At 39.1% G+C, this 24,904-nt stretch overlaps 1 protein-coding gene across 1 annotated transcript in view; it reads left to right on the top strand.

The window, feature by feature from the left end:
• The window catches only part of LOC104153328 (uncharacterized), a 132,266-nt gene extending 110,690 nt beyond the window's left edge, over window positions 1-21,576 (top strand). The window contains exons 3-7 of the mRNA XM_068953368.1: window positions 13,002-13,105; window positions 14,928-15,096; window positions 18,479-18,537; window positions 18,796-18,876; window positions 21,501-21,576. Of these exons, the coding sequence (XP_068809469.1) occupies window positions 13,002-13,105; window positions 14,928-15,023 (200 nt within the window). The 3' untranslated portion in view covers window positions 15,024-15,096; window positions 18,479-18,537; window positions 18,796-18,876; window positions 21,501-21,576. The remainder of the gene's footprint in view (window positions 1-13,001; window positions 13,106-14,927; window positions 15,097-18,478; window positions 18,538-18,795; window positions 18,877-21,500) is intronic.
• The last annotated feature ends 3,328 nt before the right edge of the window (window positions 21,577-24,904 follow it).

Raw genomic sequence — 24,904 nt, 5'->3', positions numbered from 1 at the left:
AATCTTAGGGAAACTTTCTAGCTCAAACCTTACTTTGCTAAAACAAGAAATAGAGCCTTGCAGAAGAGTATTAGAAGATAGCAGAGGTTCTTGTTTTTTAGTATAAAACTAATAAAGAAGCATGAAAGAATTATCCACTTACCTAGTGAGTGTCAAAAGAAGAAAAAAACAAAGGAAGAGACTGGGTATTTGGGTTCAGAAATGGTAAAAGGCTTCTCTTAACCTGTACAATGACTCTTTCTATATGAAGTGAACAGCTGCATATGTATGTATGTTTGTTGCCTTTGAAATGAATCTGTTGTTGATAAACAAATAATAGAAGGTATATCTTGTTCTTCTAAAAGTTGCACCTTGATTTGTGCTTTAATTGCTCTGGTGGGAATTTTGCCTATCCTGTAGAGTGCAAGATGAGCCCCCAAATCTCTGAGAATTTGATGGAGTGGTACAGTTCATAAGTTGCTTAGCTCAGTGATTGCTTCCATAGATGCTAATATAGCTGGCCACAAGAGTTAATTGTTCACGTATTTTGCACATCAGGCCTTTAGAGATCATCAATAAATTGTCAGCGGATTCAGATCTCCAAAACTTTCTGTGAAAATCCATTATATACAGTGAAAGATGGGTATAGTTTGAATGGTCTTAGGCCGCCATGTACATAATCACAGAGAAGATAATTTATGTAACTCCTTTGAAATCCTGATGGCTGAACAGTTCTGTGTCAATGAGGGTAAAAAAAGTACACAGCAAGCAGTGAGTAGATGCTAAAAATCCTAAAGTGTTTCTTGCTGGAGAGTAAACTGAGTGCACATGTACAGCAACTTTCTGTTCTGCTACTGTGGAATAACTTCAGTCATGTAGATTTTTCTTTTGAAAAAGGTGAACGTAACTCATCTGCGATACACAATGAATGCCAGCAAAATTTTGTTTTAAAAATAAAAGAAACATTTTTTCGAATTATTGGAGCGGAAGGATGTGTCAGACACCATGAACATATGTTTATTTTTCTTTTTTTCTCCTGTAACTGAAACTTAGCCAAAAAGTGTTTCCTTTTCCTTTACATTGTGTGAGAGAGTGTGTGTGTGCATGTATATATCTGTAAATTTTGTATTTACCCTTGTGTAGAGACCTGGCATACTACATTCTAAAAATGATTGAATGGACTTACTAGACTCCAGAAAATAAGAAGTCAAAATGTTGGTTGATCCATTATTGCTGCAGGGCATATACCATCACTCAGCTACATTAGTAGCTGATGTTTGATAAATCAATAATAGCTTTTATCTTCTAAGTAAAATATATTTTATTCTCTTCTGCCTTTCCCTTGATGGGTGATATAAAACTAGGAACTGAATACATGTTCTTAAGGCAAGAATTTAAAAACTATTTTGGTGTAAGATTCACATTTGCAAGCTGCCCATGCTTCCCATATTGGCAATGATTTTGACAAATGTAAAAAAGTCACTAATATTTTGACACTTTCACTGCCCAACTATGATACCAGCTGGCTGTGAATTCAGTTATTCATTGTTCTGCTGTATTTTAAAGACTGGTCCAGAGCCAATGTACTGGACCAGCTCCATTCATTCATTTTCAAGATTGAAGTCTCAGCTAACTGTAGTGGCCATTTTTCAAATAGATCTGGAATCCTCTTTGAATTTAACAGGATCATACACAATAGAAAAAAGCAAGTGTGCATTTAGATTTAAAGCTACTCTCTTCAAGGGAAAGATTATATATATTTCAGCATAAATCAAGCTAGTTTTCACAAGATTTCTAAATGTGTTCTTCTTCTTTAAGTCATGATCAGTGTTTTCTTCACAGTAAAACAAGCAAAAACAAATAAAATATTTATAGTAATTAGATGGATTTAAAATAATATTAAACTAAAGGAAAACTGCTGTTCTGAAATTTTTTTAAAAAACAGTCACTATACTGGTCATGCTGCCTGAGGTTTACCATAACTCAACAGTTACTTTTAAAGAAACCAGAAAGAAACTTACACATTTTTGGTTTCAGGTAAACATGTATAAATTTTAAATATACTGAGATGGAGCTCTCATAAGTCCTTAGTGCATCTGCAGTGCAGACCAGAAGTACAGGACACTTGGTAAGGACAATCTCTTCGTAGCTGAGTGTTCTGGAGAGAGGTATATGTTGAAGTTTGCAGATCCTTTTGAAGTGCCCTTCTTTAACAAATATAGTAAAAATGTGCTTACTTAGTAAGTCTTCTTCATTGTGCCTACTATCATTTTACAATATTTTCCAGAGCCAGTAACAATATTCATCCCTCTGGCTTGTAACTCACTGATTAAAAAACAGATTGCCAGCAGTCATCTGCTATTGTCTGGCTTCTTAAATTCTGTTTCTGGTTTAATTTACTTGATTGTTGCATACACTATTCATGAGTTCTATAATATTCCAAACTTTAATTTCAACAGATTAATTTTTACTAATTATTCAACATTTGAACCTGCACATGAGAATTCTACTGTATGCACCATCCTGAGGCATAGAAGGCAATGTCGAATCGTTTTCTGATTTCAAGTGGAAAACAAACTAATTATGTGGAAATATGATAATATATTGTGCTGCAGGGACCAGCCCTTTGTCTGTTTAGAAATGTTTACTTATGATCGGCTCCCTGTGTTATTTCTTCCAGGAGGAGCTGCCCTTTCTTAATGCATAAACATTATTGACTGGTCCATGATTCTTTACATCAAGTAAGCTGATTTACATAATTTTATATTACTTCCGTCTGGTGGAAACAAACAAGACATCCCGGGAAAGTAATAATTGAGCTAGCTGTAGCAATCTTCTGGAAAGATAAGACACGGAAGTCCTTGGAAATGGAGGACCACTTATTTCTCTTATTTCTCCTGCTTTTTTTTTAATGGTCATGCAGCTTTACCCCTGTTCTATTTGATTTTGTGTGTTTCAGCATCCAGAATTTTATCACAGCATGGTGTAAATCAGCCATCAAAAAACTGAAGTAGAACATACTTTCTCTGGTTTTCTGCTGAGGTACCCCAACTGAAATGAATCAGGTGACACAGGCGCTGTGAAATATCTCAGTAGGGGGACAAGGCCAGGCGTTGGTTGGGAGCTGTGTGGTGCAGTTCCACTGTGGTTAGTGAAAGTGTGTTTCAGTTTACCATGTCTCAGTGTTACTGTGCTAAAAACAGTGGTGACACAGCAGAACCTCACTGTAGTGCTGATCAGCAGAAAAAGACATGATTTAATTTAATATAAAGGGGGAGAGTAAAAATAAATAAGTAGTGCACTTTTGCATCCCATGCCATATGAATGCAGTAAGTGCTACAAATTGAAAGGTTGAAATATGTTTTCAGAAATTAATCACCAGAGAAAACTCTATAAGAGTAAATTAGAGAAATCAAGTTTCTTAAGGGATCCTGATCATCAGTAGCATTATGTAGCAAGCTAAGGATCTGCAAAAACAGATATCAGCACTGATCCAGGAAGAGCAAGTCCAGACCCTAGAGGTACATTTTAATAGATCGTGGGTGATACAGCACATTTTACATGAAATACAGTTTAGAATATATCATATAATAATTTAATTCCCCCTAGAAAGCCAGGTCTGAAATAACAAGGTGGGTATTTGGGTTTGCATCCTTTTCTCAATAACTTGTAGTTTTATGAAACTGAAAATTCTATACAGTATCTAATGCATTCCACTATTTATCCCATTTACTTTCTGCTTTATGATGACAAAGCAGTCAGTAGGCAATCCTGCTTTCTGGTTTGTGTGTATTTTTTCTATTATTTCTACTATGGCGTTGCCTAAAGACCCTAGGTGTGATCGAAGTTCTCTGTGTTAAGTACTGTACATGTGACTAATACAACCAAAATCCCCATCCTAAAAGTTCTCATTTGTAGGATTAAAATTTAATAATGTCTAGCATTTATTTAGCTATTTTCTTTGGTATCTCTACTAAAAGTTTGCAATTACATTATCCCTATTTTAACATGGAAAAAATGAGTCAATTCTGTGACCAGAAGTTATTTCAGTCCTCTCTGAAAGAAAGTCTTACTTTGTCATTGTAACCCAGCAGGCTGTGTTTTCCCTCTGCTGCAGCATTACTTAGCATGTTGGAAGGGCAACAACAGAAAATATGGAAGAAAGGAAGCTGTTTTCCCTGTCCCATGACATTCAGTGGATTCTGCTATGGCCTGCAGCCATACTACTGACTCTAGGCTGTGATCTCATCTGATCTCTGTGTCAGATCAGGTCAGTCCTTGGCTGAGAGATGTTCCTGGAAAGATCTGAGATGTTTAAAGAAGTATGAGAGGTGACTAAGGTAGTGCTCTTTCTATTAGCCAGGGCTGGACCAGATCCGCTTGCCTGGGGTCAGTGAAGAGGTTTCTGCCGTCTTGAGCACTACACCGGCAACCAGCATCCTCATTGGCACTGTGAGAAGAGCTCAACTGTTAAAGGTGCATGGTATCATCATAGACATGCATGGATTTTGGATACATGGAAACAGACATTTTCCTAATGAGGAACAGTGATCACAGAATCACAGAATCGTTTAGGTTGGAAGGGACCTCTGGAGATCATCTAGTCCAACCTCCCTGCTCAAGCAGGGTCCTCTAGAGCATATTGCCCAGGATCACATCCAGACGGCTTTTGAATATCTCCAGGGAAGGAGACTCCACTACCTCTCTGGGCAACCTGTTCCAATGCTCTGTCACCCTCACAGTGAAGAATTTTTTTCTCAGGTTTAGGTGGAACTTCCTGTGGTTCAGTTTATGCCCGTTGCCTCTTGATATATATGATATATGCCCTCTTGATATATGCCTCTTGATATATATGATATGATATATATCAAACATGCACAAAATTCTATTTTAAAGTAGCATAGGGGCAAGCCCGGGTGAGACTGGAGCTGGCAGCAGCTGATGTGTAATGCTGTGTAAATGTGGTCTCTGCCCTGGGTGGGGGGCACATGATCTAGCAAGTCAAGTGACTCGGGAAGCAAACAGGAATCAGTATTCATTTTCATATATGCGTATCTGCCCATTGTTAAAACTATATAGAGAAAAAATTAGCAATAATTCCTAGCAGTTGATAGAGTCGATCGTGCTAGCGTTGCAGCACCTCACAGTATCCGTTACAAGTGCTGTTGCTCCACTTCACAGGTTGGGAATGGTGCAATGAAATACTTTGATCAGGACCAGGTAAGAACATTTCTAGCAGCACAAGAACATGAAACCGTATCTTCTATGTCCTGAGCTAATACCAGAAAAAAGGACAATCTTTCCTCTCTTGGTTTATGCTCTTTGAGTCCCCTCGATTCAGCTATCACTGATTACTACTTTTCCTGGGCAATTTTTTTGCCAGGAAGAGAAGCTTCCAATTTTTTTCAGAACTATGAATGTATATGACTATAAAATGAAAAAGGGAGGATTTTCACATGCTAATGCGTCAAACAATTTTTTTTTCCTTTTGAGCTTGCCTCTGGCATTACCAAGTAGGAAGTCAGCAGGTGGTGCTGTCCCATGTTCCCTGTTAGCCCAGAAGAGGAGGCAAGAGCAAAAAAAATCCATGTGCTTTCCATGCCCAGATTGTGCCAGGCCCAGATTTACTGGGTGGCTACCCTGGAGACCTGAGAGTAATTTCAGGTGCTGATGCAGTTGCCTGGGCAGCATTAAAGTAGGAGATCCAGGGCTTGCTAGAGGAAAGAAAGGAGCCAGGAACAATTTAAGAGGGGCTAATGGCCAGAAGAGTGGTGGGAGGAGAACTGCGAAGTCTGAAGTCTGCATCTGATGGAGGGGTGCCACCATCAGCTTCCCCCTTCTCCCATTAGCGCTGTTTAAATCCTGAGCTAGAGAGCAGCTGACAGCAGCATGTCTGGCATGTAAGTGCAAACTATGGGATCCTGCAAAGCTCTGGAGATGATGGGGTGTGGGATACGGTGAGCTGTGAGGTGCTAATGCATTTTGCCTCACATCTGTGCAGGCTAGCGCTGTGTGTGCAGTTAATGCCTCTCCGCTGACATGCATGAGGCATGTTAATTCCTGGCAACTTTGAGCATGTGCCTGTGTTCTGATTAAGTTTTGATGCAATTGCTTTCTACGTGTGCCATTGCAAGCAGCAGGAAAGTTTGTTCTCTGCTTTTATGTCCTATGTTAAGCCTGAGATGTTCCTTGTGTTTCAAGCATGAGTGTTTTGGCTGAGATCTCTGATGGTGTTAGGTGATTTTTGCTCAAAGAGTGGAAGAGAGGCAGTGTGGCAAGAGGCATCCTTGTTTCTGTGCTCCTTGGCAGAAGGAGCTTTTTCAAATATTCCCTCTAGCTATATTCAGAGTCCCTTCCTTCTTGGTTGGAAAAAAAAATGGTTTAGCATTTTCCCTTCTTCCTATGCGCCTGTGTCTTCATGGAAGGACAAATCTGTCCCCCTACCTTTGGATCCCAGGTAGCCACCCATGTCTCAATAGTCCACTGTGGATTTGCCTTCTGTCTCCTACTTCGGCTCCACTCTCTTCACTGCTTTAGCTCAGCTGTCACAGCAGGAGAGGGATCTCAGGCAATTTTCTGCGAAGGACAGGCTCATGCTCCACTGTGGTTTGTCATAACTAATCCATAGAAACCCTTGGGAAGCCAAGAAATGGTATTAGGCTGCAGTCAAGTTGCCTAAACTGGGGCACCTTTTGTGCCCTCTCTGTTGAGGATACATTTTGGTAACAATAGGTTTATCAAGTACAGAGTTCAGGGCACAGAAACTTGCTGAGAAGGGCTGAGAATCACCCACATGTGGAGATGGCGGTAGCTGTTTCTAGGCATGTAATAGCACATCCATCAGATCTTGCAGGCAGCTTTTATACACAATCCACACCCTTTTCCAGAGTGTACGGAAATTGGTTAGCCTGGCTGCTGTATCAGAAAATGCTGTAAATAGCAGGATGTTGAGCATGCTTGGATTTACCTTATATGGTTTTTGCTGTGTCTCTACAACTCGTGCCACCCATACTGGATTTCACTGGAAAGAAGCCTGCTATGGTTAATAACTTGACTAATATATGTTGATAGACTCTTGTTGAAGGAATGACTGATCCAAAGCCTGTTGAAATTAATGCAAAGAATATCCTTGTCTCCGGTGGGCTTTGGATCAGGCCCAGGTTCATAAGCATAATATTGCTGCCTTTTTTAATAATTTTGTAAGAATGGGCTGATTTTTACCTTTGTGCAGCAAACCATAGCTGAGGAGAGTAAGGAAGAAGGGAAGACAAGCAGAACCACAGAATCTATGCTAAAGGATTTAAAAATGAAAAATACATTAAAAATGCAGTATATAAGCAAAAATGGACTAGCTTGCTGTTGAAGGGTGAAAGAGGAAACTTTATTATTTTAATATATACCAGACAAAGACAAGCACAAATCAGGTCACGTCTGAGAGCAGCTAAGAGAGCCATAGCCTTGGTTTATACTGAAGTGTTGTAGCAAATATTTTGGTCTAAAGGAAGGAATAAGAGAAGGAAAGAGTCAGATCCGGCACGTATGCTTATACCTGTCTGTGTGAAGCTATACCTTAGTTAGCTATTGTGACATTTTAACCTGACTTAAATATATATCTTTGACAATAGGAAATCATGTATTTATAAAGCCCTTGCCCCTCACTATACTCAGGGGTCTTTTAAAGAGTTCAGAAAATTGGTACAAACTGTTCTGAAAAATTTTGTGCCATTCTCGCAAAAGCAATCTGAGTCCTACTCACTCTGTAAGGCATGTAAATCAAACTGTACTGGGACTGGAAGGAAACCGAGATCTGTAGCGGGGAAAGACAATTTTCTCCCATGAGCAGAATAAGTCTAGGCTGGCGCTGTGTGAATGGACTCCTGGACATGTCAGGACTCCTGGTGAAACCAGGAGTCCTGCCTGGTCACACAAATCCACCTGTATGTATCAACTTGCAAGACTGCAGCCTTGAAGGGTGCCGCTCAGTCGTCCTCCTGGTGTTTCTGTAAGTACTGGCTTTTTCTCATTTTTCTAATGGGCGGCGTTTGATTGGTCCATAAAAATTTTTTTCTTGGGGAAAGTTTGTCCTTTAGGGACTAACAGATGAGCTGAAAGATAATGTGGTTGTGCCTTTCAGGACTCTCTGAATTGAGTCAATTTTCTGTGAGACTGGACCTGTGCAGCAACAGTATATGTATGGAGTCTCCTGGAAGGAGCATTATCATGGAATCTCTTACAGAAAAACAGTTCTTCCTTGGGCGACTTTGCCTTCTAACACCCACTATGCAATCAAGAAGAAGCTATATGTATGAGAGCGGGAAATTGCAAATATGCAAGTCTGGGCCATCCACATTAAACACCCAAGAGGGGGAAACAAACCCCCTCATTTTCCTTCAGGAGGAGACATGAGTAAGAGATGTCAGTGCGGCTATGACATCTGTTTACATGGGGATTTTATGCACCTGTTCACTAGGCAATAACAAATGCTTACCATGGTGGTAGCTGTATCACACGGTACATATGCTGCTTCTGACATACATAACACCTCTTTAAGGAAACACATGGCCCCATATGTCATGAGAACTTGTTTACATTCTACAATACAGTAATGGAAAATATGTTTCATAATAAATGTTTTCGTCATTTTTCTGTTTAAGGAAAGAATGGGAGTTTTACACCCTAGCTGTCAATCTATGTGTTCTCCCTCATTGTTCTCATAATTCGATGTGTGGTCATGAACTAAACTTCCAAACTGCATTCAAGGTTCAGAAAAGTTTGGATCCGCATAATTGCGATATGTATTTGGTTGCAAATCAGAATATTTACTTATTTCACCCTCTAGCAAATGTTCAATTTCTGGTCACTGTGACAAGAGCAAATGCCATGTATAGCCTGCTTACAACCCTTAGATACTGAAGCCATGTCAGGTAGAGTAGTCAGTGGTTTTATAGCCGTATATTTCAGTTCAGTCACCTTGGAACCAGGAAAAGAAATTATATTACTGCATATCCAAAAGCTTAAGCAGGTCACCAACGTCCTTCCCTAGATCATAGAATAATTTCAGTTGGAAAAGACTTCTGAAGGCTGTCTAGTCCAACCTCTTGAGAAATTAATTATTTATTTTTAATAGGATTGTAGGCAACTTGGATACAGTTTGGTTCAAACCATTCACTTACGCTGCCATTTGAAGGCTTTTACTTCTATTTGTTTTTCCACTTTCAGTTGACAGTGTTTCCACCACTAAGACTCCTCAGGCAAAGGTATCTGAATCCTCCACTCAGTCCTCACTGCTGGGACAAGATTGTGTCCTATAGTTAAACTGGTAGTATTTTAAGAACTGAAGCAAATAAGCTTTTATTTCCCATGGAAGGCAGGTCCAAGAATTGGTAATCCTTTTTATAGGGAAGATTTTTTCTTAATACTTACCCTAACTGTGTCACCTTCCAGGATTTATTTTTGTGTTTTTAGTTATTCCTTTTCAGATCTAACCTTGCGTTGCATTTGTGGACCTAGCTAGCAGGAATGAAAATCAGACTCTACCTTGCAAGGGGGGACCACTCATTTACTGACAATATTGAAGTGTGAATGTTAGAGCTACAGATACATACAGAATTTTTCTTCTTTTAATCTAATGAATCATACATTAATGAGTTGTTCTAATATTTCTTTTCTCTGTTCAGCCCTTTTGCAAGCAGTATTACTCACTATTTCAGCAGTCCACTTAAAGAACAAATGAATAGATCTTTTTTTCCAAAATATGTTAGCCTAAATTTGTTAATTCTGTTTGTGAGTAGATGTAGTGTTGTGTAACAACAAAAGAATTTTCAGAATAATTGCATAACTTGTCCTCCCCTGAGTACTTCTTATACCTTATCTCTTAGTGAAAACAATACTGAAAACTTGGCAACAGGGGCTATATTAAAAGCTGTTGTTTTAGCGGTGTGGGGAGGATTTTTATTTTATGGCAGAAGCAGACTGAATGTTAGAAGTACCCAAGTTTCACATACCTGGGACATGATACAAAATCAAAAGGGCAGATGCAGAATATCTGTCAAAGACTAATTCAAACTAGGGGTGTGTTTTTATTTAGTTAGTTATTTTTAAGAAAAAATAACAACCTAAAGCTAAAGGGGCGTCACTAATGATATTTAATTTGCAGAATAGGGATGGAGTGGCAGCACTCCTGGATTCTAACTGTGCTGTGATCTTCCAGTATTAATACCTACCAACGTCTGTAGCAGGTTGGACTAAAATATTGCTAACCTTGGAGTCTCAAGGAAATGCAGGCTGCTTCCTTCCATGGTCTGTCCTCCCATCCTTCAGCAATCAGTAGATTGAAGATCCCGAGTTAGTATTTGCATCCTTTCTGTCATCTTTGGTAGCCCTTTTTGCCCGAGTTTGTATAATCCCTTCCTATTTTTTAACTGGTTTATGTTTTTGGTCCCTGCAACTTTCCTTGACGAGGAGTTCCGTGGGGAACTGTGCAGTACCTGCAAGAATACCTTGTTTTCACAAATACAAATGTGAAAATAAGTCCTGAGATATGCTGTACATGATCAGCAGCACAGACCAGCCTTATTACAGGCCTGTGGCATATTGGGAAAGAAGCCTGGGGCTAGAGGAGATCAGGCAGGAGTGACTGGGGTCACTGGAGCCTAGTGCAGCAGGCTAAGCATGAGGGCCCTAAGGATAGGAAAAGTGATGAACTTCCTTCCTCTTTTAATACCTTTGCATGTGCAGAACCTGCACTGCTGCTGATTAGTAATGATTATTAGTTTACACTTACACATGTATCACATCTGTTTAAATAAAAGGCACTTTTTTTCTTTATTTTAAGCTATTTGATAATGTCTTTGGATAGCTTTAGTTTTAGTCTTCTGAGAAATAGTAAATAATATTTCTCTGTGTGGGTTTTTTTTTTTTTTTTGCATTTGTTTAGATTTTATGCAGCGCAGTATTTATTCCTCTCCACCAATCCCTCCCTCCCAGACTGTAAAATCCTAGTCTATTTTGGCTAAGCTTGGAGAAGTGGCATACCTCTGAGAGGTGCTCTGACAACAGAGGGAACAGAGCAATTTAAAGCCTCCTTATGGTTTGTATAAATAGTAAAAATGATTAAAAAACAAAAATGGGTTAAACTGTACTTTTAGTGACACTTTTTGGCTTCTGCTATCTGTGTTTGTATGGACTTGTGTGATGTGTTAAGGCATGTGTTAACTTACTTACAAAGATGTCAGTAGCAAACTATGATATATGTTCTCAGTTAATCTATTAGCTGAGCAAGTACCCTCATGTTTTACATTTCAAACATGCTAATCTAGTGTAGTCAGAAGTGCTGCCACACAAAAAATACCCTTGCTAAAGTAACACTTATTGTAGAAAGTCTGAAACTTGCACCCAGGATAGAGCAGAACAGCTATGAACTTTAGCATCTGCAGGGCAAAACTTAATCCTGCTCTTGACTTACACCCACAGTGTCACTAGGAAAAATAAAAACAACACATCCCAAACTATCTAATCCTTGCAGTCTGCCTAACAAAGAGGAATATGATATATTCTTTTAATAACTCGAGAAGCCTTAGGCCCTAACTCAACAAAGCATACAAGTCTCACTGACTTCAAGGATCCTTCATTTAAGCGTGCACTTCCTGGCCTTGTTGAATTGGGGCCGTAGATGTCATGATAATGTGTATCCCATTAAAAACTGTCCTAACTAAAAGCATGGGCTTATCAGGCTTTAGTAGTGTTCAGTTTCCTTCATTAATAATTCCTCTTTCTTGAAAATATCTCTATAACACACAAAAATATAACTTTATTAGTCTCTAAGATAATATTCTCAGCAGATGGAATCATACATAAGCTTCTGCTTCTCCCCACACTGAAGCTTGTCATTTGATATCACTTGAGATATTCCAATTTTTTTTGCAGGTTATTCTCACAATTGGCGCCAAGACTCCTTTTGTATTTATAATTGTACGTGCAGGAGAAGGGATCTTGGTGGACTTATAATTCTTGGGAAGTTACTTACTACTTTAAAATGTATTTTCCATAATCATTTTATTCATTATGACTCCATAAATAGAGCAGTTTTGAAAATATTTGGGACATATACTGAAGTCTCTTAATCCATCTGTTTATTTCTAATGTCCTTTACAAGAAGATGATGTTTTTGACTTCCTCGACTGTTAGAGACATAATACGTTTTAAAGCACTGTTGATCATAATCCCATTTTCAGGCCTTTTTACACTAAATATGCTACTGAAATTTGGAATGAAGTCTCTTATATTAATTTCCCATATAAACTCTATTGGACTGGACTATTGCTCTTTTACTTAGGTGTCTTGCTTACTGCAGAGTGCTGACAAGCTTAATGAATGGGAGAATGGCATCATTTAAAAAGGAAAATAACTTTAAATCCCTAAGGAAGAACCATTTCCTGGCACTTTTAAGGCAGCATACAATGTTGCATCAGCCTGAAGTCAATCTTTTTTGACTTACATCTTAAAGTCAAGAAACAATATGATAAAAACCTACAGAAACTTGGGGTTGCAATTAAATAATCATTTTTCCTGCAATGTCTGATAAAGTCTTAAAGAGAAAAGTCTCAAAGATGAGATAAATTGTATTTAGCCATCATATGCGGTGAGCAGTTTCTAAGAAATATTGTTTCGTCACTGCAGGGAACCAAAACTCACTAATAGCAGAGCCAAGCAAAATTTCTGAAAATTCTTATTGTAATGTTTACATAATGAGATCATACTTTTTCTCCCTTATGAAGTACAGGTGCAAAACCTAAATACTCCGGTCCCAGAAGTGCAACTTTCCAACCATTTCTTTCTTAAACAGTCCTTGCAAACTCAAGCAGCCAACTATTAATGGGTTATTGACAACCCTGATATAAATATTTGGGGTTTTTTTGGCCTCTTGCAACCCTATCAACGTGCAAAAAAAAAAAAAAAAAGAAAAAAAAATCTTTCTGCTCTTTAATTGTCTTTTTTTCCCCCCTCATATTTTATTTTTCCAGGCCCAGTCAACCTACAGAAAAGCATCTGCTGGACCCTGAGTGGGGAGGCAGACATGCAGAATCCTTGCAAATGTGAATGCCAGGACTGGGTCAGACCCCAGATGGTAAGTGTGTTTGCTGTTAATAGGGCTAAGAGGTTCTTTCATGCTCAAAAGAAGGGAGGCAGCACCCTCTAGCACTGAACCTTTGCTACCACTGCAATGACAGGCACTGCCAAACATAAATCAGAGTGATAACAGCCTCTGCTGGGGATTCAGACTCACATTTTCCTGCATGGAAGATAAAATCTTTTCTGGTTCTTAATTCAATCACATACCCAACTGGCAATCTTGCATATCAAAATGGGAATCCTGGGAGGCTGCTGGAGTATGCAGATCAACAGAAGCTAATTAGCATTTACTTGCAGCCATCCTTAACTGATTGGCAGCACAGCTGTGGGGACCAAACAGAACATGCTGAGTTGCATATTTGTGTGGCCACCTGCCATTTGGTGGGATCCAAAATAGTGTAAACTACCACTTCATAATAACTCAGTGACCTTAGTTTTGAAGTAATATTGAATAGACATATTTGGCTAAGTGTATAATTAGTGCTTATTTCACCTGACATGCAATTCAACAATAGACTGTGCAGCAGTACCTTCTTAATTTGACATGTTGATGTCTTAATTGAGATTGACAACTTGTTAGAGAGGTACTATATTTCCAATGCAGGCTGAGATCTACCCATCATCACTGACTTTCCACAGCGTATGGAAAAAATGCACTTTCATGCCTTGAAACATATTCCAGCTATTCAAATCTAACAATCAAACATCATTAGAGCTCATTGCAAAGGGTCCATTTCCTGCAGAGCTTTATGTAAGTAGTTTTATTGCTCTGCTCAAAATATGCAGTGGAGTGGGGTGTGACCCAGAAAATAAAAATGTCAAGAAGCAGGACAAAAAAAATAAAGGGAGAAAGCATGTTTAGACAGAAGAAATGTCAGCATTGTAGGCCAATTTAGAAAATGGTGGTGAAGTGAAAATGAATGAAAGCTGCAACAATGATTAACTACAAGCCATTGAGAAGAGCATGGTGTCTTCCATGGCTTAGCAAGTAAAGAAGGTTTGTAGCCTGTTTGCCTCCTCATCCTAATCTGGAAATCTGGGTTATTTGAGTGTCAGGATACCTCTGCTCAGAGGTAAAAATAACTGAAACAGATTAAATCTGTGTGCCTATGACAAACCGTATATATGAACTCTACAAATTGGCATGTTTTTTCAGTGAGGCTGGGCTGGCCTGTAGCAATGAGGAATTTGGTCTTGTTTTGAATTGCATGGTAGAGAATTGAAAAAATATGTGCATGAGTCTGGTAGGTGGTAGAAAGAGTACATTTAGGATTGTCGATCTACATGAAATATAACAAAACATATAGGCAGTCCTGGAATTACCAGTGAAAGAGGTAGTCGCATAGTGAGGGATTAAAAAAAAGGAGTTGTTATTTGCATGTTTCCAAAACAGAGCCATGATGAAAAATGAGTCCCTGCAATTAAAGCTGCAGATGAACTTGGAGTTCATCTAGTGTTCCTGACTTGGCTGTGACTCTGTTTATGGTCCTGCAACCAGTATTATGAAAGAAAAGAAATGCGCACGGAAAAGAATGTAGAAACGGTGAAATTTTTTGCATCCTTGTCTGAGACAAAATGCAAACAAACACATACACAGTTTTAAAGGGGAAAGCTGTATCTGTTAAACCTCTTGCACCCTCCTCCACCAAATATTTTGCTATGCCAAAGAGGATTGCACTTTCTGGAGGCAGAACCATGTGAAATAATGTCTGAACACATGTTCACAGAGAAGTCTCAGGAGGAAAAGCAGCAGGAGATGATGCAAAACGACCTGGCTATATGTATTAATACTGCATTATCCTTCCTCGTACTTCTAGGGTGAAAATTTGATCCTTGTGCTGACAATTGGTCAATGGGAAGAACTCAAGCTATTGATACAGCAGCTTCATTTTGAGCAGCAGATGCAGCAGTAGGAGCAATCAGATGTACTATAAAAACAAGGCCCAGTATGCCTTAACCTTTACCTGCCTTTGATGGTGTCCTTGGGTAAGCATGTTCAGAGGTATTTTGGGGGGACACGTCCATAAGATATTTCATATTTATTAAAGTATGCACACTTAAAAAATCCATTTCTAATAAGGCACAAGAACCCTTCCCTTCCCCATGGACTGTGTAAAGTACAGATAGAAAGAACCTCTAAGGCCATTCAGTCCATATGCTTTGCCTTCGTAAAAATCATTCCAAAAAATTGCTATGTTTATTCTTTGCTACATTCTCCATAATTTTGTCAGTGTTCCTCAAGCAGAGAGAGCTATTGAATGCTACAGCAAGGAGACAGGGACTCCATTCTTGGCCATGATTTTGAAGACTTTGCATATGTGACCCAAAATTATCTTGGCCCTTTCAGTAGCCACACTGAATAAAACCATCTGCCTCATTCAGCTACTGGATAAGAAAAATCCCAACTTGACTACTAAGAAACTCTGCCAAATAAATAAATACTACTGAGCAAATGCTTTGTAGGCAATATGTCACTAGTGCAATCAATTCTGCGATACATGGTAAATACTGATGCAAAGCATTGTAAATGTAATCTACTGGCCCAAAGGCAACTGAAGGTAAGAGAAATTTTCACTATTTTGCATATACTTTGAATCATGTCCATGATTATCATGAAATTGTGCAGTTTTCTTTCCAGATATATAGCCACTTGAAAGCCCTCAGATTAGGGAGGTCATATGCATCAACAGTCTTGCTCCTGTCCAGTCAGATGTTGATTTCATAGACAATTATCTGGACAATTACCTGTGAGGTACTTGCTCAAAGTCAGAAATCCTAGGATCTGAGTGGGCTTGGTAGCTGGTTCAGTGTGGAGCAGAAGAGTCATAGGGGTCTAAGCTGCCAGGCAACTTCAACAGCCTGTCAGGCAGGTTGCTGCAGATCTGGGGTTTAAGGGCTTACAGGAAGCCAGGAGACTAGGAGCACTGGCTCCTGAGCTCTCAAACTCCCAGCTCATCTGGGAATTCCATGTTTCTGGCTCCGTATAACTCAGCCAAGTGGAATTTTAATTAGAAACTTATCAAAATTGTTTGATAATTTTTCCAGCCTTCTAGATTTCCTTCTTTGCCTTCCAAATCAGAAAGAAAACAAACTTTGGAATATTAAAATCATTCCGGTGCCAGAATTACAGATCTTCATCCAACACTACTTCTAAATTTGTGTCACAATAGGGTTTGTGACTGAGCTATGTCATGTTGCATCATGCTGTGTAAATGACAGCCTGACATTATATGGGCTTATCACATTGCTTTAGATGTATAAAGGATTTCTAAGTTCTGCCAATAAATAGACTTAGTTTTTTGATTAAAATATATAATTCACTAAATCTCAGAAGTAGTATTAGGGGCCAGGCAGTGAATTTAGTTTCCATCTATCTAGTACTTCTGTGGTGCTTGTAGGAGCTGAAATCTGCTGGTGATCAGTCTTTTTTAAATTTTTTTTATTCAGATACTGGTATGCACATTCCACACAAACTGCTTCCTAAAGATGTCTGAGCTGACAGATGCTGTCAACTCTGCATTGGGCCTCTCTGACATAACGGCTGATGAAATTGGCTGCTAAAGAGGTTCTGATTAGCTTTGACCATAAGTTTATATCAACATGACAAGGAGGCAGCATTATTTGAAATGAAGGAAGGCATTGCAAAGACTGCTGAGCTGCGTGAACATCTCCAGGTGTTACTCAGGAACGTACCTACCACGTGTTTCGTACCCAAGATAGTGCTGCACGCTGCTTTGTGAGACTTGCACTTGGAGACTAAGGATGCCTAAATTAATGCAGAAAGCTGCTGGGCCCCACACAGGGAATGCTGGGACATACTTTGTGGCTTTTGTCATTTCTGAGCTTGGACAGGATGATCCTTCTAGCCTTAAAGCAAATTATAAGAATCTCAGCTTCCTGCTACTGATTAAAGTCCCTCTATCCGCTTAGAACCACGTTCTGGATTTTCACTTAGTGGCAGCTATCCATATCTTGTATCTAGTTGAGAGCCTATGAGTGGCAGGACAGTTCATACATCAGGCAGACTCGGGGAGACCGCTTCTTTAGGATTTGTTCTGATCTGTGGTGATGCCGTTAATTGTCCGAATAACTATTCCATTCTAAAACCTTGTGCTGTAAGCTGAAGAGAGATGGAGTCGTCACTAAAGACTCTTGCTTGTTTTTGTACTATGTGAAATAACAAAAAAGACTAATCTTAAAACTGCTCTTAATGAGTATAACCAAAATATTAACAGTAGTAAACAAGAATACATTTGCTCATAACTTGTCATATCAGTGTAATAAATTAAGCCAGAAACACATTAACATTTGACAGCTTAAACAATGCAGGAAAAAATACAAACCTCACAGGGACTATGTGAAGCATGTTGGCAGTTTAACAGACATTTTGAGATGTAGATACATATATCAACCTTTCTGAATTTAGTCTTGATAACTCCTTTTCCTCTGTGTGCCAAAACACTGCCGTGTGAAGACTAATGAGTTCCAGATTTGTTTATCTTTGGTGGCTAAGGCAGATTCATGAGCCCCTTGAACCTATTTTACAGTGGTCATGTGATATCAGCATGGAACACCAGAGGCAGAAATGTCTCTTTTATGCTGATGGATATACAGCGTGTTAAAAGATCTTACAAGAAAGATGTGCTTGGCCATCTGATACAAGGGACCATGTCAAATCTGTTTTGGATGATCTATACGAGTGAATTGTCCTGCCTGTTAAGTTTCGTATGTGTTTTATGTTTATGTTCAGAGGTGTAATAACAAATGCTAGGAATAAATTTCGCACACAAAATAGGGATTATTATGTCTAACAGCAAGACTTCATGATGTGCATTCAACAGATTTTGTATAGACGATTGCTTTTTTAGACTTTTTTTTCCACATTGTGTAAACTCTCAAGTAAACATTGTAGCCAAGAAAGGCTGTGCCTCTGGTCTGCCTAAGGGAAACTTCCTTCTTCTGTATTTCCCCTGTTAGATCTCTACTTTTTTATTTGCCTCTACAGTATTTTGCTTTTCCATCATAGTTTTATGGTGTTTTAATGTTTGCCTTTGTTAGCAGCTGCTGCTGTTCCTGAAAGGGGGGAGGAGTATGAATATACATCTTTGTTAAACTTAACATACAATATTTTGTGCAGACTTTTGTGAAAACAGAGTCTAGCAGTTTCCTGCTGGTAATTCTTTGTGGATTGATCTTTGCTCTGTTTTGAAAGGAGTGGTTTGGATCTATCATTCCCTCATCCAAGTGACAGCTTTGTTTCTCCTTGATGGTACAAAGTTGGTGCACAGGCACTTTAAGCAGAGAATACTGTATGAGAATCCCTAGATGACTGGTGGTCACTGTAGTGATCTGCCTTTCCTGCCTGCAGGTACAAGAAGTCTGACAAGGAAAAGGAGAGGCAGCCAAGCTATGCGCCTAGCAGTATCTGTAGGTAACATTAAACAACTCGGAACGCTCGACTTCCTGCCTTCAGATTTCTTGCACGTTATTAGCAGTATAACAGAGGCTCTAATGTACCCTTTTCCTACTTACCGTTTAAATTTAAATTTAAAACTGATATACATACATATATATATATATGTATATATACACACACACACACACACACACACATATATGTGTGTGTATATATATATATATATATATATATATACACATAATTTTGTGGGTTTTCTTCTGTTTTAGGAAGTGGACTTGGACTAGCTACTCCAGTAGACAGAGCAATTCCTTGTTCACCAGACTCTGCTTTGCATCCTCCTATTTTTTGTAAGTAATATTTTTCATAATTCCTATGTGGATTTCTTCTTTGACTGGTGGGATCAGGTCATATTTTTTAAATAGATAAGTAGGAGAGTCCCCCCCAGAATCCCAATCTGAGGATGATAAAATCCAAATGTAGCCAGAATCAGATAAGACTTCCTGTAGAAGTAGGACTCTGTGTGACTGTGTTCTGTACAGATGGAAATCCAGTCTTTATAGTGTGTGATCTGGGGAAAGCAGAAGACAGGATGGAGGAAGAAGAGTAAAGAGGTTGTCAGAAAAAAAAAAAGTATTATTTATTGGGTTATTTGTAAGGAAAGGCTACTAGTTATTTGATTATTGAGTAAATCATCTGAAACCTGGACTCTCTTTTTCTAGGAATTGGTCTTTGTTAGCTCTTTCAGATAGAGATGAAAGAAATTAAACCAAGGCCAGAATTTATTCCATAATAATGAGAGGTAACTAATCACTTCTTTCTCTAGATTACTAGAGACTTTCTCTAGATTACTAGAAACTAGTTTGAGAACTGGACATATTCTCACAGATCTTAGAAATAATTACATGACCCAGCTTTTGGATTTTGCTGTTCATGGATGTCTTAATTGTTTACTGTGTGTATTACACTCACGAGACAACCCAACTGAGACTGGAGTCTCCGGGTCCTAAGCATTATATAAAGACAGTGAGAGACAGTTCAAGGCCTGAGAAGCTTACAATCTAAATAGATATGCCAAGTAAGAAGTGGATAAAAAGGAGAGTTTTCTTTCATTGTAAATGGACAACTGACCTGGCAAGAAGGGGAAGCTGCAGACAGGAGTTCTGCTGCCATAGGGTACAACTCTGAGCCTCAGTTCAGCATCTCAGCCGCAGGTCAAACCATTTTCCACCTCTGTGTTTCAGGGCTGTAAAAGCAACCTTTTAATTCTGATCTTCTGAACCAAATAAAAAAATTTTTAAACAAGCCATCTTTAGATAACAGTAGTCCATTCCTGTACCATGAGCAATGACTGTTCTTGTTCCAGTAGAAGCCAGACCTCCTCATAACATACCTTGTAACCTGTTAATTATAATTTCCTTCTCTAACACTTGGATCACACTACTAAATATTTTTAAATATCTATATATGTGTTTTTTAAGCTGCTGGGTTTGGGTTACACCTTTTCCATATGCCCAACCCACACAATCCCATCAACACTTTCACACACCAGTCAAACACTCTATATTTGTGTGAAACTCACTGAAGGAAAAAAATTCTTATTACTACTACTACTACTAATACAAATTCATTTCTCACAACTATTAGTATTTTCCTGAATGCTGTTGAATGAATTTAGTGCATCTGAATGTCTAACTTTTGTTGCATTGATTCAGTGCGTATTTTTGAGTCATATTTACTTATACTGTGGTCTCATCACCACATGCCTTATTGTTTCCTTTTTGTTCAACAAAGCTCCCTTTACAAAAGTTAATCACTTCCTGTATGAGCAATTGCCTAATACATTTTATATTCTGTTGTTATTGGGAATGGTGTTCTGAAGGTTGATGTACATTGCAACAGCAGGTGTTAAGACGGGCAAGTAGGGAACAAAAGCTCTTACTGCATGAAAAAGTCTAATAATAGACAATTTGTTCACCTGGCACTGGCTGCATTAGCATTTGAGATGAGCTCATTGTTATTTGGCAATCAGCTTTCTGTTGGTAGCAAGGACAAAAATATGGAAAATCCAAGTTGTGGAAATAAGTGTTTGCTAAAATTAGAATGACATTAGGTGGTACATGACAGAATTAGAAAGGCTGCAGGTTGAGCTCGTGGGTTTGAAATGGTGGAACGTTTCTGTAACCAATCAATACAGACAGTCACATATATTCTTGCAATAAAATTACATGTGTAAACATTTTCAATAATTCTGCAACTGGGCAAGCTGTTCAGAGCAGGTTTGCACTCAGAAGTGTGTTTCAGGCTTTTTCCAAGCTCGTTGAAAACGGAGCCATTAGTTAGGGAACCTCACCATGAAAAGCAAAGTTAAGCAATCTGGTCAAAATTGAACCATCACTCCATAAGGGTAGTTCTCTGCAGTGGCCTCACTAGGGCTGCAGAGGCCACATGGCAATGCTGAGAGCGCAGTTACATCCCACTTGAGGCCTCAGCACAAGGGCCTCAAAGGTTTGTGTTCAAACAGTAAACAGTAGGTGCGAGGAAAAGAATGAGCTGACTGCCAGGGAGCACTTTGAACAGCCTCCTGTCTGTTGGCCATGCCTTGAGCATTTGTGAAGCACGCTCTTGGAGGAGGGGAGCACGCACAGTCTGGAGGATCCTGCAGGAGGGAAGAGAAGGATCTGGCTGTGGTTCTCCTCAGTCCCCACAAAGTAGAGCAGAAGCAGTAGTTGAATTAAAATGGGCAGTACCACAGCTGAGTGTCCCTAAATAACCTTTTGCTTAATATATATCCTGCCTCCAAAAAGAGGACCATATATGCTCCCCCAAATCAGACAGTGAAATAGGAATCTTTAATCATGCGGCCTGTTTTCACACCCTGTTCTTCTGAAACTGAGGAAACTACATCAGTTATAACATCATTAATTACCAATTTTGTGCTTTTGGAGAGCAAAACTCTGATTTTTTTTTCCAGCTTTCTTTTATGTCTATGTCCATACTATCCCCTGTCCTGGTTGAGTGCAGATGGATTTTGTGGGAGTGGAATTGAGAGCAGCAGGATCCTGTTCCTATTTACTTCTCTGAGCTGTGCACACAGTTGTTTGCCTTGATCTCAGGGAGATTAAGAGATCACAAATGCCTTTGGATCTATTTCCTTCAGCTAGAATGTCAAGATCAACCTTACGACAGAAGGTCACAACTGGTGAGCTCCCTCTTGTGTTCTCTAGTACTAAAACTTAATGTTTGTCAGGCTGACTTTCCAATTCAGTTGTTAATCAACAGTCTCAGTACCTTAAGTTTATGGGTGCAATTTCTGGGAAGTAGTAGTCTACAATCCTTACAATTGTCATATGTCAAAGGACATCAGCTACCATAGCTATGACTGTCTAGGCACAATTTAGGCCAAAAGCCACCTCCCTTTAATTATAAGCAGTAGAGGGTTGACACTTGTATTGCAGTTGAGCAGGGCTTATTTCACATCTGTGCTATTCATCAGTGTCAAATCCACTATTGCAAGCATTTGTGACAAAGTTAAGCTCATCAAGGGAGAGGTCAACATATTTTATACCACCAAAAAGAAGTATCAAAATTAGAATACTGAATGCTAATGAATTTAAGAAATTGTTTACAAGTAGACAATGGTTTAAAAATAACTTAGGTGCTTAGAACGTGACACTTTGCATGGTCGATATGCTGGAGAAGTTTCTAAGCTCCTAGCATTCAGGTGACACATTGCTTGAACAGAGCTGCAGTCATGCAGTGATGGCCTTTATGCTAGTGTGCAGGTCTGTTCGAGTCAGGGAGCTGGCCCATACACATATCATTTAAAAAGCTGAAGACCAAAGAATTTGTTTCTTCATATCAGCTGCTTTTGGGCTCCTCCATTCATTTTTCTTTAAAAATATCAGTTGAAATTTAGAGACGTAAGCATTTAGGTATCTAAAGGGAGGCCATAAGGTTGAGCAGTAGATCAGATTGCTTTTCCTTGCAAAATTCCCCCCTTTGAATTCCAGTCTGACAGTTTTGTTGCAGTTACTTAATATAAAGATAACTAAATACTTTAAATACTAATTAAAATAGATGATGTTTAACTTGGGCTATGCTATTTGTTTATGATGGAAGGCAGCAGCAAAGCAGGATCATCTATTATCATTATCAGCAGAATGTTTCTTTTCTTCTTCTGTTCTTATCCAAGTAATACATGTGTCTAGGCACTGCCTCGGGTCTCGTAAATGGCCCTGCTTCCAACAGAATCTCTTCCTCCAGAAAAGGCTTCTTTTTCACCTTTCCACTGTGTTATCTTTCAGTTCACTGTGAATCTGCCTTAAAACAATACATTCCAAGTTCCATGTTTTTTTTATATTTGAACCTTTATATTGGAATTGTGTCAGCGCGTAATGCTTGCAGCCTTGTTCTCTATATGCAGAACTGCATTACCATTAATCAAAAGAAAAGCTGAGTAAAGTGGTACAATCCATATTCTCATTCTGGAAAATTAAAAGGCAGTATCATTATTAAAAGGCAGTTCTGCTAAATGTTTTCTGATGGAGGGAGAATTGGGACACATCACATTGTCCAGTGACTTTGCCAAAAATATGACACCAAGAGACACAATAAATGAATGTATAAATAGTAATTGTTCTGAAAGGTGCAGTCATAAATCACAAAGTGAGTTGCAGGATGTTTCTTTCGTGTTGACACTTGAAATGTGATCTACCTTGAATTTAAAAAAAAAATCAGATTTTCTTTTTTGGTTGCATTAAAAGGGTATAGAAACTCCTATGCGAAACTCGTATAGAAAATCCTATGCAAAATATGAAGCTCTGCAGTTAGACCAAGTTTTGCAAAGAGGAGGGATTTGTTAAAGAGTGCAAACCAGCAATTTGTTGCAGTAAGAGGTTATTAATCATATAACACTTAGGGTTAGCAAAGTTCTGGCCCTGAATCAATGATGCACTATAACAAATTGAATTGCTCCAAAAAGAACAGATAAAGGTGCTCTGTAAAGTTCTGCAACAGGTCTAGAAAGAGCTTTTCCCTCACAAAACAGCTAGTGTTATACTGAAAAATAATCCTCCTTGTTGTGACCATTTATCTGCAGAATTTGGCCTGTCTCTCATGCTGTCTGTGTAGATGTTCTTCCTAGGGCTCGTCTACTATGCTGTCAGGTGGGGAAAATACCTGCTGACCGCCTCTTCCCTTTTTTTCCTGAAGCAACATCTCCACTGGTTTCTACACAGCCTAGGAAGCCATAGCAAAAAACTGCTGAAAAGCTGAAGTAATGAAGAGTTTGTAGAATAATAGCTAACCACTGGACCTTGTCAAAGAGAGTTTCTTTTCTAACACATGGGATCTCTGTAGGAGTTAGTCTAACTTTGTTTTAGTTATCAGACCAGGTACAGGGTTATAAGGGCACTTTTATAGCCTAGGTTTATGCAAGAAACTAAGATGGACACAGTCACTCCTACTGGATGCAACTTCTGTTGAAATGATGATCTCTGAGATCCTACCCAGGCCCCTTATCCTCCGCCTTTTTTGTTCTAGTGCCTCATCTCTCAGCTTCTCCCTTAACTGTAAAGATCACCTTCCTCCATGTTCTCAGTAATCCTCTGCTTCCCTCTTCTTTTCAAAGGGTCTCTCCAAGACCACTTTCTGACATGCCTATAAGCAGTGGTGCATACGTTGGCATAACTGCCTATAATTTGCTATAATTACTTTTGAAAGTAGATTCTTGATAAGATTTGGAAACAGGGACCAGTCAATTATGTAGCTATGTGATCTTATTTTATTTGCTTTGGTTTCACAGTCTGCCTCTTATCCTGCTTGTTATTTGTCACACTCCCTTACATTCTGCTTTAGATCAAACGAGCTCTCCTATGCTCTGTTTGTATAGCTTACAATATAGGGCCAGCCCAGGGAAAAGGCTTGGGGCCTTGAAAAAAACACACTAGTACTTCAAAGACCCCAGAAAAATCTTGGATGCAGCACAGATAGAGGAGCAACTCGAGTATCCTGTGCGGCTATAAAGTATTTGCTCAAGCCATTCAATACTTACTCCTTGTGTCCTTCCCTTATGGAGCAATTTCAATACAACTAAGATGAAGCAGCAAGACTTTGGTTGTCTCACAGGGCTGAGAGGGAGTTGTGGTATGAAAATGGTGAGGTGATGAAGGTCCTTCTGCAAGCCCTCTGCTCACAGTGTTTGCTTACAGAAAGCAGTACTGGAAAGGCAGGGAGAGAAGAGGCTTGGCAGTGCTTGTGGGGCTGGAGTGAAGGGAATGTAACTGGGGCCTGGTATACACCACCAGCTCTTTGATACAGCTCTGAGGAAAACCTCAAATGCTTCTGAGCAGAAACATATGCCATCAAATGCCAGCC

The sequence above is a fragment of the Struthio camelus genome, chromosome 8 (genome assembly GCF_040807025.1).
Source record: "Struthio camelus isolate bStrCam1 chromosome 8, bStrCam1.hap1, whole genome shotgun sequence".
Lineage (NCBI taxonomy): Eukaryota > Metazoa > Chordata > Aves > Struthioniformes > Struthionidae > Struthio > Struthio camelus.
This window is presented reverse-complemented; position numbering and strand designations above follow the sequence as displayed.